This window comes from Colletes gigas, unplaced genomic scaffold, assembly GCF_013123115.1.
Source record: "Colletes gigas isolate AHSC1104 unplaced genomic scaffold, ASM1312311v1 Colletes_gigas_Sc00003, whole genome shotgun sequence".
Taxonomy (NCBI): Eukaryota; Metazoa; Arthropoda; class Insecta; order Hymenoptera; family Colletidae; genus Colletes; species Colletes gigas.
Window position 1 is genome coordinate 6039419 of NW_025106632.1, and position 18622 is coordinate 6058040.

The window sequence follows — 18622 nt, forward strand, 5'->3', positions numbered from 1 at the left end:
TTTTGACGCAAATCTCGGATACGATAAGCTTCCGCGAAATCTCACGATGAATTTTAAACGATCACGTACTCGTGATAATTGTAATCACGGGTAAAAAAAATCACGCGTACGTATAAATTCTATCAAAGATGGCGGCTTCTAACCTCACAAAACGTGTTTTCCGTCGACCCGCGTAACGTTCGAGGCTGCGATCGCGATTGTTCGCGCGGCAGTTTATCGCAGCGAAGTAAATGAATGAAAGAGTCGTGGATCTGGACCGGAAGTGGACCAGTTCCACGCGGTTCCGATCTCCGCGGCGGTGCGCTGGTACGTCGAATTACAGACGCGAGTGTCGGGTAGAGAAAGGGAAAGTCAATCGGGTGAAAGTCACCCGTCTGGATAGTTTTGCCTCTGTTTATCCCCGCGTACAGTTTTACACGGTAAGAGTATTATCCCTGCTAGAGTCCCTATTACGATGTTACCGCCATTTTTTTCGTTTCACGGCGCCGACATAACCTCTTTACAAGTCGAAGCTCGCGGTCAGAGACCATCGAAGCGATCGACGGAGGAAAATAATAATTTCTCGAACGGTGGTTCGGCGTAGGTGGCGCGTCGTAGATAATTTACAGGTTAGGAATACCGATTTCATGGACGGGGGACTTTTGGACATGGTTTTCAAGCTAGGCCGAACATTAGGCTGCAATATGACACTCGGGACCGTGAAAGGGGCGGTGGGACAGTTAACATCAGAAAATAGGGCGCCCTGGAGTGTTCGAGCATGTTCAATGCCCCGTGGGGCATGTGGCCCGTCGCGTCAAAGAGATAGTGCAGTCACTGTGCGCCAGACAGTGGCCCACGAAAGTATTTCAACGTCTTCGAACCGGAATTTGGTAAAATTTCATGGTAAAAAATAACGTGACGCGTTAATATTTTTATTTATCCCAAAAGACAAGACCAAACATTATCTATTCTATTTTATATATTTTAGATATTTTAGATATTTTTTTGTGCTCGATATTTTGACGCGCTACGTGTTCGGAGGTCGCGTAATCTTGATGTTTGAATACTCGTGCTGCTCTACGCGTTCGTCTCGAAGCCTTCTTCTCGCGTACCGCAAGCAGTTTCAAAGCAAACTAAACCAACCGCGATAGAACTTGATAAGACGATTTTTTTCTAGGTATCGCGTATCCTGCTATGGTAAATACTTTTCTAGATACCGGACGAAACGGAGTACCGTATTACGACAGGCGGGGTCAGCGATCCGTTTTAGAGAAAAATGTATGTACATCGAAATGTCGAATTCACTCGTATTAACACAATAGTTAATACTATTTAATATCATATACTATACTACTATATACTATTATTTTTAATATTTTTTGACACGTTGCTTCGTTATCATCATCACATACAGAAGATCTCCGTAAATAAAGTTTAATAATTTGTAATTTATATTTATTATAAATTTATATATCAGCGAAGAGTATAGTCGTTTGAAGAACATTGATATATTTTTATTTAGTTTATGGAAAGATGACCAGATAATAAATTTAAATAAAAAGTCAAGTAATATTTCAGAAACTTCAGAAAGTCGAATAATCCTCGACCAGTTATTCATTAACATATAAATAATTTCGCATGTTTCGTCTATTAACATTTTGTATATTCATATTAAATAATGTTTTCAACCCGTCTCCTCCGGCAAGATTTTGCAAAGCGTCAGAAAATATTATGACGCGCTCGTCTCTGTTAATTATTCTTAATTGCGCATCCTTGCTAAATTTCTGGGTGCGCCACCGATGATTGATTAACACTAAGTTGAAGAGCTAACGCGTTGTATAATTTGTACCTGCTGCAGAGTCTCATATTTCTATTTTAGGCATAAATGGATTAATGCCTGACATCCGAGTCGGTGGACTCGCGAAGCACAATTTATAATTTCCGCGATGTTTTTAAACTTTTACTTCGAGCTTTAAAAAATACATTTTTTTCTTTCGATTAAAATAAAATCTCTTACCTGCAAATCTATCGTTAAACGAGCCAAAGTTAATGATTTTCGTACGCCCCGAAAATATTCAAGATGGCCGTCATGCGTTGGGATACGCTGGATTAATGGACACCGCGTACGATGACCCGCAACATGTTGTATAATTTGTAATAGGCCATCATTCTGCCTATTTCTCGCGTTTTCTAACAAAAACTATGTTTTTGCGTAACATCGTGCATCGCCATTTGTAACGGTTATCGATGCACGGGGCTCTCGAAAGTCATTGTTCTTCGAACGCGACTGGCTGAGTCGAAGACCGTTGGGTGTCATTGGGTTCGTTCGCGCATGTGCACTAACCCTTTCCGCGAGCCTCCATAGACGACAATGGTTTCTCGTCTGCTCGTCTTCGACTCTGGCGGTCGTCGCGCCCGTGGAAACTTCGAGCTTCGAGGAAAGACGGTTGGATCGTCGATCGTGATTAATATGTAGCGTTCGAACGCGAGAAAACTCGACGGAAAAATCGATGTTAGTTACGTCGTTTCGCGAGGCACGATAGCGCGGAAGGAGCACGTGCCCCTGGGCGCCATGTTATGGCGCGGACAGACGCCATTAAAAGCGACAAGAAGCAAATTAACTACTGCAACGCTACGGTAATTATTTCTGAAACACTACCATTTTCATAAATAGATGCGTGGAATTATTTTTTACCGTATCTCGACCTTAATAATCGCCGTTGTAAAATTTCTCTTCGGTCCTCTAGTTCTCTGTCATTTCACTTTTTCATTCGTGGTTTATTTATTTTAGTTGTTGAAATTAGGAATCGAGAAAGTATTCTTGCTTATCGACGTCCTCGATAAATGTATATTTTAGATTTGTTTCGTTGTACTTTCCATGGTAAGAAGATGGCGTACAAATATTTGGAGGTTAATTGTTTCTCTGCGCGGGAAAATGAAAGTTCTCGAAAAGAATACGATGGAATAAAGGGACGACCGGTCTAACTAATTTTCCTCGACGTAGCAGACTTCGATGGGCGGAAATGTAACGCTTTAAAAATTGTTCAAGTGTAAAATACCGTTCAACCGGGTGTCCATTGATTTACCATCGCGAGAGCAGGTTCTGGCGACTGTAAAACAGGTACTCTCGACGCCTACCTTGCTTAACGACGCAAGAAAATTCCTGTTAGAACAGGGAAGAGCCTATGAAATCGCGCAATGACTGAGTTTAATTAACGGTAATTTCAATTAGTACTCTACGTGCTTTGCTTAGACCACGGCGGACTGTTTGTTTCTGCAATTATACAAGTTTCTCGCCGACTTCGATACGAAGTTGCAGTCGTCGAATAATTTTGTTTCGATTAAAATTTTCACAAGTTCGGTCCAAAATTAGATTTACGCGTGCAGGGCCATTTTTTCTTTACAAATTAATCACTGAAAAGAGAAATATTTTCTTATTGTACGAGATACATCTTTCTGTGCCCGCCACCAGAGGGCTACGCTCTTGTCTCTCTCGCAAGCGTTCGAGCGAGCCTTCCTCCTCGACCGATCGTCCAGTGTCCCAGCGTCTCGCTGCTGAGTCCACTAGGGGGCGTTCCTTTTCCTAACCTAGTTTTCTTGGAATTAATTCGAAAGGAAGACCTTATTTCAAGAGAAATTCTCTCTAAGATGTTTAAAGGTGTAGGGAACAAACTCGTTCTCCGTTGCATATTTAGATCTCGTTGTTCAGAGTACGTTCGAGGATCCGGAGAAAAAGAAGCGTCTCTCGAAGAAAGTAGCAAGATGGGTTGCGTAACGCGTGATTTTATCGCATATTCGAAATTAATGCGACACGTGAAAGTGGTGATCGACGTGGCGCCAGGCGTTAAAAAATGCGACAGAATGAGAAAGTGATCTCTTATAATACGTAAGCACACACGACTGTCGACCGGATTTGTGCTGTTTGTGCCAGAAAAATTGTGTTTAGAAGAGTGATGAGATCAGCGAAATTGGCTGAATAAAAGTTATCATCGTATCGCACGAAACGTAGCAGAGAATTAATGAAAGTTTTTAATTGAAAAAATAATATTCCGACTGGTTTGTGTCAGTCACTGTTCAAAATGAATTAAAAACACTTTCTATGGAGTAAAAAGATAAAATGTTGTTTAACGTTTAATGAAAAACGGTGTATTGTAATAGTTGTTAGATAATTCGAAAGTCTCGCTGAAACGCCGTCTACTTTCCAACCGCGTATTACAAATAATGCTGTTTTATTGTGTCCAAGAATAATTTCAACGGAGCGGTAAGAGTCGGGAAATTTGCATACGCGTCGGTTTTCGTTGTCGTTTATTGAAAATGAGACACAAGTATCTCCCAGGTTCGCGTAACCCATTCGGAATTACAAAGCAAGGCTACGGAGTTCTTCGCATCGTATCCCTGTTACATAAAAGATTACACGATACAGGGTGACCATAGAAATTAGTGCACACGAACCCAAACTGGGAAAATTTATTTTTTTATTTTTCGAAATTTATTTCACGATTAACAGTGTCCTTTGATAATAAAATTTACAAAATGTTTTACAAGGGCTTACTAATAGAAAATGTTTAATGTGGTAAAGTATAGATGAGATAAGGATTGTGCAATGATCTTTTCTCTTTCTGAAAAAATTCTTTCCAAGCAGATTGTTCGCTTCTACGATCACTTTTGGCCTTCTTCGCTGCGTCGGTCGCCTCTCGGATCTGTCGATTCGCTCAAGGTCTCCATTATAAATTTCTTCATCCATTGACCTATCGTTATTCCCATGGTTTTTTTTAATACGGTTAAAATCGAAATAAATCCTCGTTTAAATATACGAGTTTCTTTATAATTTTATCAGTGTTACAAAAATAAGTAACAAATTTTTAAGTTATGTCGTTTACGATCTAAAATCAAAATTCTAATCTTGCAGGAAATTTGTTTTCGTCGTAAATTTAATTTGATGGTTATAGTTCGCTATAATTGGCGTTGGATTTCAGTTGAAAAAATTAGATCCACCCTCGAGAAACGCGGGGGTGTCAAAGAAAGGTAACGCGAGAGCGTCTAACAGTAAATTTATGTACTCTATGGTTACCAAATGCTCCAAGGCACCATAATACGATATTGCTTCTCTGGTTCCTTTACGACAACAATTCCAACTTTATTCCCAAGAAATGGTCCCCCAGAGGCTTCCATACTCCCCCCTTCTATTCCACGTATATTCGAGAATAATATAAAGTATTTTTATAAAATCCAGTGGTTCGTCGAAACGTTGTTTTTAACACTGGAAAATTACGTTTCGACGGTGGTGGGGGACGGTTATCAATTTTCATGGAAACTCCAGCCACGCCACTCGATTGTGTGAGCAACGACCTTATCTGGGCGCGTGTATCCGAAAGGGTCAAAGTATCATTGAAATCTCTGTTCGTGGGAGCGATAAAAAATTTCGGTTAAAAACACTTTTCACCATTCGACGTTCACAATTGCTAGCACTTAAATTGCAAAATGATTAAACGTACAATTTTACGAATACCGTTACGAGATATCACAGAAAATATTAATCGTTAAAACATCGTGCCTAAATACTTTTTCGAATTCTTTGGAATCCTATTCGTGATAATTCTATACCGTGCAATCCTCGATGAAGATGTAAACGAGAAAGTGTGAAATTTATGGCAGTGGGGTAATCGCCAAACGCTTGGTTTACCGATAGCAACTTCACGTTCGAGACGACTTGTACCAACGCGAGGATTTTGTATGAGTTGCTGCTAAGATGTTAATTGCATTTTCTACAGTAGTTACTCCCCGGGAGTGTACTCGTTCCTCGTTATCCACGCTTTCGGTTTCTCAAAACTTTTCAAACGCGTTCGTGGAAACGGAAAGTGAAGGCTTCGATTAGGAAATCCATCTCTGTACGTGAGCACTGCCCCTCTCATAATTTCTCGTTGCTCGAAGAAAGTTCCCACCCAGAGTCGTTGATTCACTAGACTATGGCTGTGCAAGTCATTCTCAATGTGACACGACGATACGAATGAAACGAAATCAATTAAACGTGGTACAACTATAGACTTGACTTTTGGATAATTTTGGGTCCGTAAGTCCCAATTGGCTGTGCAAGTTATTTTTGATATGTTACAACGATATAAATGAAACGGAATTGACTACTAAACGTGGTATGAATATAGACTTGACCTTTGGGTAATTTTGGGTCCGTAAGTCCCAATTGGCTGTACAAGTTATTTTCGATGTGACAAGTGAAACGGAATTTAGTATTAGACGTGGTATGAATATAGACTTCAATTTTCGGTAATTTTGGGTCCGTAAGTCCCAATTGGCTGTGCAAGTTATTTTTGATATTACAACGATATAAATGAAACGGAATTGACTACTAAACGTGGTACAACTGTTGTCCTGACTTTTGGATAATTTTGGGTCCGTAAGTCCCAATTAGTAATATAAGTTATTTTCGATGTGACAAGTGAAACGGAATTGAGTATTAAACATGGTACAACTATAGCCTTGACTTTTGGATAATTTTGGGTCCATAAGTCCCAATTGGCAATGCAAGCTATTTTCGATGTGACACGACGATACAAATGAAACGGAATTGAGTATTAAACGTGGTATGAATATAGACTTGGCTTTTGGGTAACGATTTTGGGCGGTAGTTTTCGTAGATGGGGGCCGCGTGGGCCCAAAGATGCCGGGGCAGCGGTAAACGGGGAATTTTTCGCCGTGAGTGGCTACCGCGAGGCAGCGTTACGCGAAAGCTGGCTCCGTCCGGTTTGCCCAGCGTGCATTTACCCGTATCGCTTGTATGCCCGCCTGGCTGCATGTCGTTGCCTTGGCCTTTAACGATTCCTGGAACGATCTCGGCTCCGATCTATCGATTCCACTCCGATCTCCGCGATACGCGCCGACTATCTGCTCGCCGGGGCTCTCGCGAATTGCTGTACGCGCGGCCTCCTAACTCACTCCTGTCGTTTGTAAACAATGCGAGCCCCGGGATGATTGGACCGGCCAATGGAAAATGAAATCTCCCGGGTATCTCTCGGTACGCGTACGATTTATGTTACATTGTGGCGCGGGGAAACGGTCCCGGGGTACCAGAGGCCCCGGCGAACCGAAAATGGGATCAGACTACTGCCGATCCGTTATCAATCCTTCAAGTACTTTAACGATAAGGTGTTCTGCATAATTTGTATCTATTTTTAGAGGAATTATCTCTCTCTAACGTTTAATTAACGAGGTACCCGAAATTGTCGACCGTCGAAATTTAGCGAAATCGAAAGAAATATTCGACATCAAATCGTTCTAAAAAAATTATTCTCGGTTGCAGAGGTAAATTACAATAATTTTTGGTGAATAAACACACTCCCGAAATCCTACGCATTTTCGAGAAAAAATTCTTTCCCGAAAATATAATGTGAGGTTAGAAACGTTGCCCCGAAATTTCACGCGTGTGTTTAATAAATCATAACTTCCGGACGGATTGCAGGATTTTAATGATTCAAAATTCAAACAATGAAAATATATATTTGAAGGATTTTAAAATACATAAATTACATATCGAAAGATTTTAATTGTTCAAAATTCAAAGAATGAAAAAATACATGTAAGGTCCGCTTGTATCTAGAGAAAAGGTAGCGAACGTTAGAGAGGGCTGTGATTCGAAATCGACAGTATTCGTTGAGAAATCGTTGTAGCTCGCAGATGTAGCTTCTCGCGATCCGTGACGCAACGTTTCATTTTCACCCCTCTTGAGGACCTCCTCCTTCCCCCCCTCCGTAGAGAAACAAAAGCCCAAACGTCGCCAAGTAAGAAAGCATACTTTTTAGCTGGCAACGGTACTCGAACCGATGTACACGATTTGTTCTGTACTGTTTACCGTACGGTGAAAAAGAAAGAATGCAAAGCCCCCGGGTCGAAAGAAAAGGCCACCGAAGGACCGCGCGCGGGGTTCTGGTTAGCACGTGTACACCCGTGTCTTTCCTTCTGCGCGACAATAATAATGCTCTCGCATACGTGCCCGGCCCGTACATCTGCTGGACACTTGGCTAACTTTTCCCTTTTCTTCCTGCCTCCCTTTGTTACCGTATCCTGTCTTTAATCGTGGTAACGAGACGTGCCTCTCTTTCCCTCTCACGCGGCGTCTTCGCCCGGACACTTTCGAAACTTTCGACGATGGATTTTTGTTCCAGTTGCTCGCTCCTCGCCCGTATCGGCTCGCCTCCGCCGCCGCGAAATAATTGCCACGCGCCAGAAATTTGACGACGATAGCGCTATATAGCTTCGTTCTCGGTTCTCGTCTTTGTCTCACGGTCAGGTTAGGTCCTCGACGTCTCTTGCTCGTCAGTTTAAATCGGTTTAAAGCTTTTTTTCTGGAACAGACCATAGAACGAACGTTCATTTTTATTTTCGTGGAAATCGGTCGTCGACGAATTTCAGAGAAATTTCTAATATAATCCAAAGGACTTTTTTTTTTATTCGTACTTATTTTACGACCTTTAGGCGCCTCAGAAATTGCGTAAAATAAATTGTATCAGATAATATTCCATAATATAAAAATATATTTTTACTTTCTAAACGTGACTTTTTGTTAAGCACGAATTAAATGATTGTGATATACAATTATTTTACAGTCAGATGTTAGAGTAATACGAAACAATTTTATTGTAATTTTATTTTTCGTCCGGCTTTAGCTCGAGGTATGGCCCGCTGTCGATTGTTTCGCGAGTTACAAGGACACCCTGTATAGCACGGGCACCTTTGTTCGCGTCTGTGTGCGTTCCTTTCAGATGAGAACGACTAAGAAAAGTGGAGGAGGATCCACGGGATGAGAGTGTGCCGGCTAATAAGAAAATGCCATACTGAAAATGTCACACGCTGAGCAACGTGACGTCACGCTGTAACTCGTTTCTAGCCGTTTTTACGCTTCTGCTGTGTTCATTAAAACATTCAGAAGCGAGAGTCTTGGGAGAAAAGTGGATCGAACCGGCCAATTCGATCCACCAAATTCATATTTTCGAACCGTATAAATTCTCACCGAACGATTCAAAATTCATTTATTAACCTACAAATTTTTTTTTTAATATTTTAATAAAAATAACTAAAATAAACTAAATTCTGTTTCTATCGAAATTTAGTACGAGAATTAGTATAAATTAGAATTTAACGATTTCGAATAACGAAAGGAAACTCGAAATTAACCTCAAAGCTGTTGATCCTTGTCGCTACAAAGTCTTTTGAAGCAAATCGTTCGTTTCTAAGTAGTTTGCATTCAGAACGGAAAGTGTTTAACCTCGTAAATACCAATTCGAGAACTCGAAGTGTAATAAATATTTATAACGTCGCCGCGTAATGTAACAACGTTCGCCGATTCGTGCTCGACGATTACTAATAGCGAAAATCACCAACGCATACCTAAAACAATGATAAATTAAGCAAGGATATGAACGTAACGGACAATTAACTTTACTGTACTTAACACATATAATTTGAGGTTAGGTTTTTACAATATCTTCCACTTACGTTTTCATTCTCTGTGTAATTATTTCATAACACAGACTATAAATAAATAAAAAAAAAAAAAACAATATAAAACACTTTTAAATTTTTTTATTCGATTACATATACGTCATATTTTTATAATTCTTTATTCTAACCTTTGTTGGCGCAAGTATTTCTTTTTCTTTAAACCTAGAAATAAAAATAAATTTACTTTTATAATTTTTCAATTGTAAACCAAAATACAGAGGTTGAAAATGTTTTAAATATATGGCTATTCTTTGATCAGATTTCTTAAAAATTCAGAATATTGATATTTTTTTTTTGTGCTGGGGATAATATTTTCTGAGTGAAAGAAGAAACGTAGCAATTACGACGGTGTTTCTGTGAATGTTCATCAGCTGTATTCGTTCAGAGAAAGTACGTTTGGCGGTTGCTTAATAATTATAACTCGCTGTCTCTTTTCGGCCAAGTGTTGAGGCGAAGGGGGGAAGCGATTTTTGCGAAATTTGTGGCAGCTGTGACGACGTATCAATCGAGGAAGGGACATTCCGTAAAGGGAAAGTCGGAAGTTCGAACGCGAGGTCGTGCGAGTAGGAAGCGAGGCGAACGTTGGTTTCATGGATGCGCAATGTCAAGTGCCACGAAAAGGTCGAACACGGTATAAACCAGCGGTGCTCAACCATTTTTTTTTTCAGCGCGCCAGCCACGTTGCTCGTCAGTTTCATAAACGCTTGAATTTAAATCTTATATTTTATTTAATTTTCATTCGTTTCTCATCGTTCGATACACAATTATGTTAACGATGTAAAATTACTATAAAATTGAAATTCGATTAAAAATCATCGGATAGACCATTTATGAGATAGAGGATGGTGTTTATTGAAGTTTATTTAGAATTAAAAAAATAACAAATTGCAAGATTGACAGACTGCTATGCGCCTACTTACGTTACAAATACGAGCTCGCCTACTTAGGGGTTAAATACACTATTAACCTCTTCAGGGATTCTGGTACAGTGGCGTTCATGTACCACTGGACACTTGTTCCACTTGAAATATGCAAATTAATTGCCGCAAAATTGATAGATGTCGTGGGTGATCGTCAGCTGGAATCATTGATTATTTAAAATAAAATAATTTGCCTACAAATAAGTTGAGCTCGATGGAACGACTTGAGACGTTGACAAATTGTTTATCGTTCCCAACATTGTTCGAACAACTTTATAAATTTTTTTTTCTTTGCAATATTTACGGTTAAACTTTCATTATTTTGTCTCGTTATCATGGAATTGGAAAAATTCTCAAATTGAGACTTTGCAATCTAAAAATTTGCAATCTATTTGCAATCTAAAAATCAAAATTTTAGTCTTGCAGAGAACTATCTTTTTTTACAATATTAGAGTCATTTTTACGAAATTATAGTTGCCAAAATATTATTTAAAAAATTTTTAGAAATTTTTAGAATATTGTTGACTATATTTAAATAGCAAAGAGTAAAATTTTGAAACCTATATAATAAACCAAATAAAATTGTAGACGCTTTGTATGAGCAATAAGGAATATCCATTAATGGTTAAGGTAAATGTCCATTAATGGTTAAATACCTGAGTCTCTTACTCACATTTACCTGGAAACTCCGTTTAACCGTTATTGTATTACGGTTTATATGAAGGATTTTATAATAGCGTACAGCAAATTGCAGGTAAGGCACAATTAGGAGCAAAGGAGTATTTAATCCTTGTCAGGTAATAAAGGATTAATAATAGGAATGGTACAACAGTCTTATTAATGACGCATACCAAATCTTTCGCGTACAGGTAACACGGATGGAAATTTTAAACGTGTTCCGCGAAAAGTTTTTATTCAGATTCAGATTATCATTATCCAGCGTTATTAGAATTTTTCAAGAAGGAATATTGCCATTGTTCGTGCAACTCATAAAGGCAAATAAACGTAAAATTGTTTCTATTCTGCCGACGCATTGTCTGCAAATTAATTTAATATTTCCACGTAGCGCATAACACCTGTAAATAATAAAACACTTTCGATGATCATTTACGATGAAATTTTATTCGTATACGATACATAGTCAAATTATTTGCAATTATATTTTTCTCGAGAAAAAAAAAATTGTAAATCCTTTTCTTACAAAGTATGGTGTATACAGGAATTTTTTTCTCGAAAATGCGTAGGATTTCGAAGGTATGTGTAATGACCAAAAATTATTGTAATTGACCCCCGCGATCGAACATAATTTTTTTAGAACGATTTGAAAAAATTTTTTTTTGCCGAAAAATTTCACAACTTCACGAATTTTTTTCTCGAAAGTACGTAGGATTTCGGGGGTATGTGTATTCACCTAAAATGATTGCAATTGACCCCCGCAACCGAAAATAATTTTTCCGAAACGATTTGAAATTTTTTAATTTTTTCGAAAATCTCAGTACCTACTCGAATTTTTTTCTCGAAAATGCGCAGGATTTCGGTTGTATGTCTATTCACCAAAAATAATTGTAATTGACCCCCGCAACCGAAAATAATTTTTCCAGGACGGTTTGAAATTTTTTAATTTTTTCGAAAATCTCAACAACTACTCGATTTTTTTTCTCGAAACTGCGTAAGATTTCGGTGGTACGTGTATTCACCAAAAATGATTGTAATTGACCCCCACAACCGAAAATAATTTTTCCAGGACGGTTTGAAATTTTTGAATTTAATTGTTAATAACTTTTTAACGAAGTCTCCATCCACAAATTGGTATTCTCGATTTTCGTCTTATTTTGGCCTCTAGAATCACCCATTAAAATTTTTCCCAAAAATAGTTGAACACCCTTTATTTAAACGATCCTCTGTGCTACGAAAAATTTTAGGGTTAACGAAAGTACCATTTTTTGTTCGATTAGGGTCCCGGTGTAATGATCAACGTTTTCGAATAGTCTAGGAGTCAGACCCTGTTCAATTAGGGGGTGTCGATGTTTCCCATAACATGCGGACCGATGAGGGCGTCCGTGTGGCGGAACCCCCAATAGGGCGAAGGGTTAATGTTTTTAACCCCAGATTCTCATGCAGCTATACATAACGGCTAATGGGAGTCAGTTTTCGTTATGGTGGCTGAACTGTATGTATAAGTATCAGCCCGGTACATGCGGGCTCTTTGTGGGACATGCGTGCGCCATGAATCGAATCGAAATCTCCATTTCCATTGTAAATCGCAACGCTGTGTCGATTCATGAATGAAATTCAGAGTAAAACGCAAAATTTTGCATTTTTATCGAGTAAAAAAATTGTGGCAAACGTTCGGTGCATAAATACAGTGTTCGGCAACCTCTGGGAAAAATTATAATGGGAGATTTTGGAGACCAAAATAAGACGAAAATCAAGAATACCAATTTGTTGATGGAGGCTTCCTTAAAAAGTTATTAACAATTAAATTCAAACATTTCAAATCGTTCTGGAAAAATTATTTTCGGTTGCGGGGGTCAATTACAATCATTTTTGGTGAATAGACATACCCCCGAAATCCTGCGCATTTTCGAGAAAAAAATTCAGTATGGGCGGAACTTTAAATGTTAATAACTTTTTAACAAAGCCTCCATTAACAAATTGGTATTCTTGATTTTCGTCTTATTTTGGCCTCTAGAATCCCCCATTAAAATTTTTCCCAAGGTTAGCGAAACACCCTATACGTATACATCGGGACACTATTTAAAAAATTATATATTTTAGATGTTTAATTTTTCATCTTGTCGCTTATGAAAGATACTTTTAATTTATCTTACGAGATCCTTGCGATTTTGAAACGTTCGTTCCTAACCTAACCCAGACCTAACCCAGACCATATCGCGTATGTAGTTTCGAGCGAACGGAATAGTCATATGAATACAATGGCATTTTAAATAGATTAAACTTGCTGAGTATCAGTGACTTCATACCTACGTTTCTTATTATAGACCTCGCGGTCGAGACTGTCTACTTTACATAATCGTGCAAACGAAATTCTGAAGTTCATAGCCAATTTAATAATTAAATTGTTAAATCAATTTTCGATGTATCGCGAGGTTCGAATAAAAAATTAATTATACATGTTGCGAGTGGGGTGAACTGTCGACTGTTCCGACAAAAGCTTTTGCACCGGTCTACGAAAACGATGACTCGCTGTTTCTCTTCTACGAAACTGCGTCGTGTTTTTCTTGCAACGAGTATTCCTTGAGTTCCGTGGAACGTTGTTGCAGATACGCGTCGCCCGGCCGGAGAAACATTTTTTACGCCCGGCTCCCGTTGTAATTCCACTCGATGGATTTTTGTGTCGTCGCGAAATCGGCGTGTTGTATTTGTTACGGAACATCGAGATTGACGTATAATCGAACGCTAACAATGCGTAGACGGTGGTTATTTACAATCTGCAGCCTTACATCGCGCATGAATAGACGCTCAATTTCATTCATGGCGACTCTTCTCGGTATCCCATCGCTCCGCCACGTTCGAGCTATCGGATCGCGGAGCGTCGAATATCGCAACTGAAATGGTTCAGTCGTCTCGAAAACGTCGGCGTTACGTTCCCTCGTCGTCCAAATAAATATATCACAGTCTCCATTCGGAAGAGTTTGGACACTTTTTCAAAAATTATTCCTTAGTCATTTAGAATTTATCAAAACTGAAATTTAAATTCGACACTTTTTCAAAAATTATTGGTCGTTTGCAATTTATCAAAAGTGAAATTTAAATTCGATACTTTTTCAAAAATGATTCCTTGGTCGTTTACAATTTATCAAAAGTGAAATTTAAATTCGATGCTTTTTCAAAAATTATCCCTTGGTCGTTTACAATTTATCAAAAGTGAAAATTTGACACTTTTTCAAAAATTATTCCTTAGTCGTTTACAATTTATCAAAAGTGAAATTTAAATTCTATACGATATGTACATGGAAATACAAGACATGTATAAAATAAGCAAATTTTACATTGGTTTCTTAATCATGTTCCCGGTCGGGGTACATTATGCGCTAAAGGTTAAAATGGTATCGTTGAATATGCTTCATAAATATATTACTATAGTATGTTTAATGTATTCGTGTAAATATTTTGAGAACGGACCTTCTGTTTCTAATAAATAATTAATGTCACCGATTACATTGAATTCTAATTGAATTCGTTGTAACCAAACATACAATCTCTTAACAAGTAAAACAAAATATAATAATATTTAATTAATAAATTTCCGTCGGTCAAAAATAAACTTATTTAGCCAGGTATTAATTCGTAACATTTTTAAACTTGAATTTCGTTCCTCGAAAAACTCGACGCGAATACAATGAACATTTGTATTTATTTCGAATATTATTTGCATCGCGTCGAAAGTTCAAACTCGAACGTTTCGATTACACGTCGAACCATATTACGCAATCGTACGTTACAGAAGCTGAAAGGTTAAAAAAATACTCATATTTTTTTTTTTTTGTGAATTTTAAAATACGTAGAAAATTAAGAACCGTTATCTTTTATTCGGTTGAATACAAGATAGCACTAGGTGGGCGCGGAGAGATAACAGCATAGATTACACTACATTACAAATAATGCGACACTCTCACACACACGTATTCTTTCTAAATAACAAGTCTTGTATTCCTACGATAAATCAATCCGAGACTCGTCTCGTAAAGGATCGTTTAAAAATTCTCTTACATCCTCAAATCACCAACGAACCACGTCTATTACCATTCGCCGTTATTAATTCTTGAATTTAACAAATACAAACTTTCCAATAACATCCGGAGTCCTTTGTTGACGACAAAAGAACATCGGAACAAACGATCGTCACGCTGCGTGATATTCGGGTGTCGATAAACGACTTAACAAATTTTACGTTATACGAAAAGAAGTTCAGAACGTGTTAACGCAACAGCGTTTCGTTAAAAAGTCGTAATTGCGGGAATACCGGGTAGCAGAAGCACGGTACGTAATTTCCGGTGCAGTTAAATGGGATAAAGAGAACCATGTTGGTGGTACGTGGCTGGAAACCACCCCAAAGATGTCTCCGCCAATGAGAGTAATCGGGGTGAAGAGGCAAGAGAGAACGATTCGAAAATTTCGTCGTGGTCCAAGGGGTTGCCTGTTGCAGCAGAACGAGGGAGAGATAGACGTTTTGTACGATTGGCCCGACGACCCGGCGCGGTTGCCAAGTCCGACGAGTTCTGGCGTGGACGCGGTGGGGATGAGTCGGGCAGCGACGCCGCGGTTTGATTGGCGGAACGCGCGGTGCCGCCTTTCGAGTCTCACGGACCGTCGCGCGATACACGCATCCTCAGTTCGCTTTCGGAGGCCCTGCGAGCTGTATCTCCTTGAGACGGAAAGGAAAGATTCGAACGGGAGCTTTCAAGTTTGTCCCCCCCCCCTCCAAGGGAGCCCGCGCTTAAGATTTCTACGATACGAACAAAACAATAAGTGCCAAGTTTAGTCTCGCACGTACCTCTGTCACCGGTATACAGAATTGTCTTTCGTTTTACCACGGTGATATCTCGACACGTGTGACAGCCATAGGCAACGAAGAAGCTCGAAAGCGAAGAGAGCCAGCGTGCTTGTTCAACGCGAGAGAGAGAGAGAGAGAGAGAGAGATAGAGGAGACCACGCTTGACGATCGTTCGAATCGGTTGATAACCGCGAATCTGGCTCGCGTTCACGTCGATCTCCTCGCACGATTGAGAGATTCGAACGGGTGTGCTTCCAATGTAAATCCACGAGCGTATTATCGGAGTGGCAGTTTTTGTGTTCACGAAGTTCGTACACTGCGGGTTATTCCTGTCTCACTGGCTTTCGTACAACGTCGCCGCGAACGTCGTCCTTGCTCTGGAACGGGGAAGAAGGCCTAGCCCACGACTGGATCGCGAGAAAAATTACGACTAGCTCCAGTGTTTTTTTTTTTTTTTTGTGTAAAATCGAAGGAACATGTCGACAGCCGTCATGAGCACAACAATGTTCGAGTGTAGCGAGCATCTTTTCAAGGTAAGATTTTTTCACTACCGTGTCGGACGATCGGTTCGTCCTTTGCGTTCGTTTTTACTAATTTTTTTCTCTCGACCTGTTCCACAATGTCGTTAAAGCCCGAGACAAAGAGCAACGCGGATCGAGAACGATCGAACGTTGTAAGAACTTTGAATGGAATTCCTGGTCGTCGAGTTTTCGCTCAAAGTTACGATATCGCGAATAGTGTTCCTTTTCTGTTTTCGAAGAATCGAGATAAAACTGGCCGCGAAGATGGCTGGTTCAGCACGTGGGTAACGCGAATATGTACCGAGAAATTCTGTGGCGTAGTCGATCGCGTTGAATTCTCTCGTGACGGTTGTAGTACTCGCTGGTACTCGGTGGTACCGTGGCGCAAACATTTGTGCAACGGTGTTGGTCGGTACGTATTCTGTTCCAACCGCTACGGTCTATTGCCCTGTAGGACGACAAATATGGAATAGAATGGGTAGAAATGGTCGGAGGATTTGTACCAACAGGACTCGCGATTACGAAACCGCGAATCCCTTACGAATACTTTAACGAAATTCAACGTTCTTAGACGGGAGAGCAACTCGACTGGAATAAAACCATTTACATTGGTGCACGAGGGTACAATAGCAGTACAAATATTTTCCATTCTATCTGGTGGTCACTGGTGACCGGCACTATTGTTTACAATAGAAGAATCCTAATACCACTAAATAACGTTAATGATGTAAAATAATAATTATCGACATATACACTTGTAATTTGGATCATCGAGTTATTTTTAATATTCGAAATTTTTATACCTCTTGAGGTTAGCAACAGTGAAAGTTTACGTAGCTTGGCGTCACGTTGGTAGGAAAACAAAGTTTAATTCGACCTTTCGTATTATTGCCGCGTTGTTCCTTTGACAAATCCGTATATACCCAGAGTTTGTATTTGATTTCGGTGGAGCGTATTATAATCTTTCCCGATGATCGTACGTGATGTCGATTTCGTGTATGGCGGATCGATTGTCAGTTGTTCCAGGCTACATTGTTTTCGTTCGCTGGTCGTGATTCGCTCGAACTCAGCGGCGTCCTGTTTGGCTCTCGCGTCGGCATGTTTTTATGTTTTCTCCGTTGTGCGTCGTTCGCTAATTACCTTTCAGAGCTGTTCGAAATTTTCAATGGAGAAACGTTACATAAACGCCAAAACCGAGCGTCGTTATCAGCAACGCGCGGCCTATTTTGAAACCTCGTCGAGCTGTCGAGCACGGAGCGAATTGCGAGTCGAAAATGACGTTTACGACTCGTTTTATTATTTACAGTCATTCAACGCTAGAACCATTATCGTTAAAAATACACCCGATTCTACTACATTCTAGCGTCGAACTCTCAATTCTTATACTTTGAACGCTATTTACGTGTTACTTGTTACAATTATTTTATAATATTCTGTAATTATTATTAATAATCGAAAGAACAAGTAACACGTGATAAAAACATCTAGATCGTTCTATAAATTTGTTTTCTCCGGTGAATCGAGCTGTGTTACTTGTTACAATTATTTTACAATATTATTATTAATAATTAAATGAAATAACAAGTATCACGTAGATTTGCGCGAAATAAAAATATCTAGATCGTTTTATAAATTTTTCTCGGTGAATCGAGCTTTCCCATTCAGTTACTCGTAGACAGGTCTGGACCTGCTCGTTCGAGCGCGATTGGTCGGTGCGAATTTGTGGTTCCAGCAGCGCGGGAAGTCTGTCTCGGTTCAAATTCGCGATCGAGCCTCGTCGTTACGCGAAAACGAATACTCCACGTACGAAATTACGTTCCGTGGCAATGAAAGGAGAACCGCGACACACGAACCCCGGGCGTCATTGTTTACGGACCGCATCCGGCAAATGTACGACGTTCCGTGTTTTATTGTGACTTTTTCCCCTCTTTCCTTTTCAGCTACACCAGCTCGTAACTTTCCTCGGCAATTTCTCCTCGGCGATTTCGAAACTCGTTCGATAGAGAAAGGCTTTCGACTTTCGTGGTCGGTGACCATCTAAGGTGCCACTCGAAATTTAGACTTTGGATCGTAGATAATCGTTGTTTCCTTCGTTACGAACGTTCGTCGCCGCGTCGATGCTTTCTTCGTTCTTTTTTCCCCCCCGCTGGTACTAAAGTAGATAAATACTT

At 39.6% G+C, this 18622-nt stretch overlaps 1 protein-coding gene across 1 annotated transcript in view; it reads left to right on the forward strand.

Annotated features, from left to right (window-relative positions):
• The first annotated feature begins 15784 nt into the window (after positions 1-15784).
• LOC122404846 (protein TIS11) overlaps positions 15785-18622 on the forward strand; it is a 40197-nt gene continuing 37359 nt past the window's right edge. Inside the window, exon 1 of the mRNA XM_043409125.1 lies at positions 15785-16463. Within this exon, the coding sequence (XP_043265060.1) occupies positions 16407-16463 (57 nt within the window). The 5' untranslated portion in view covers positions 15785-16406. The remainder of the gene's footprint in view (positions 16464-18622) is intronic.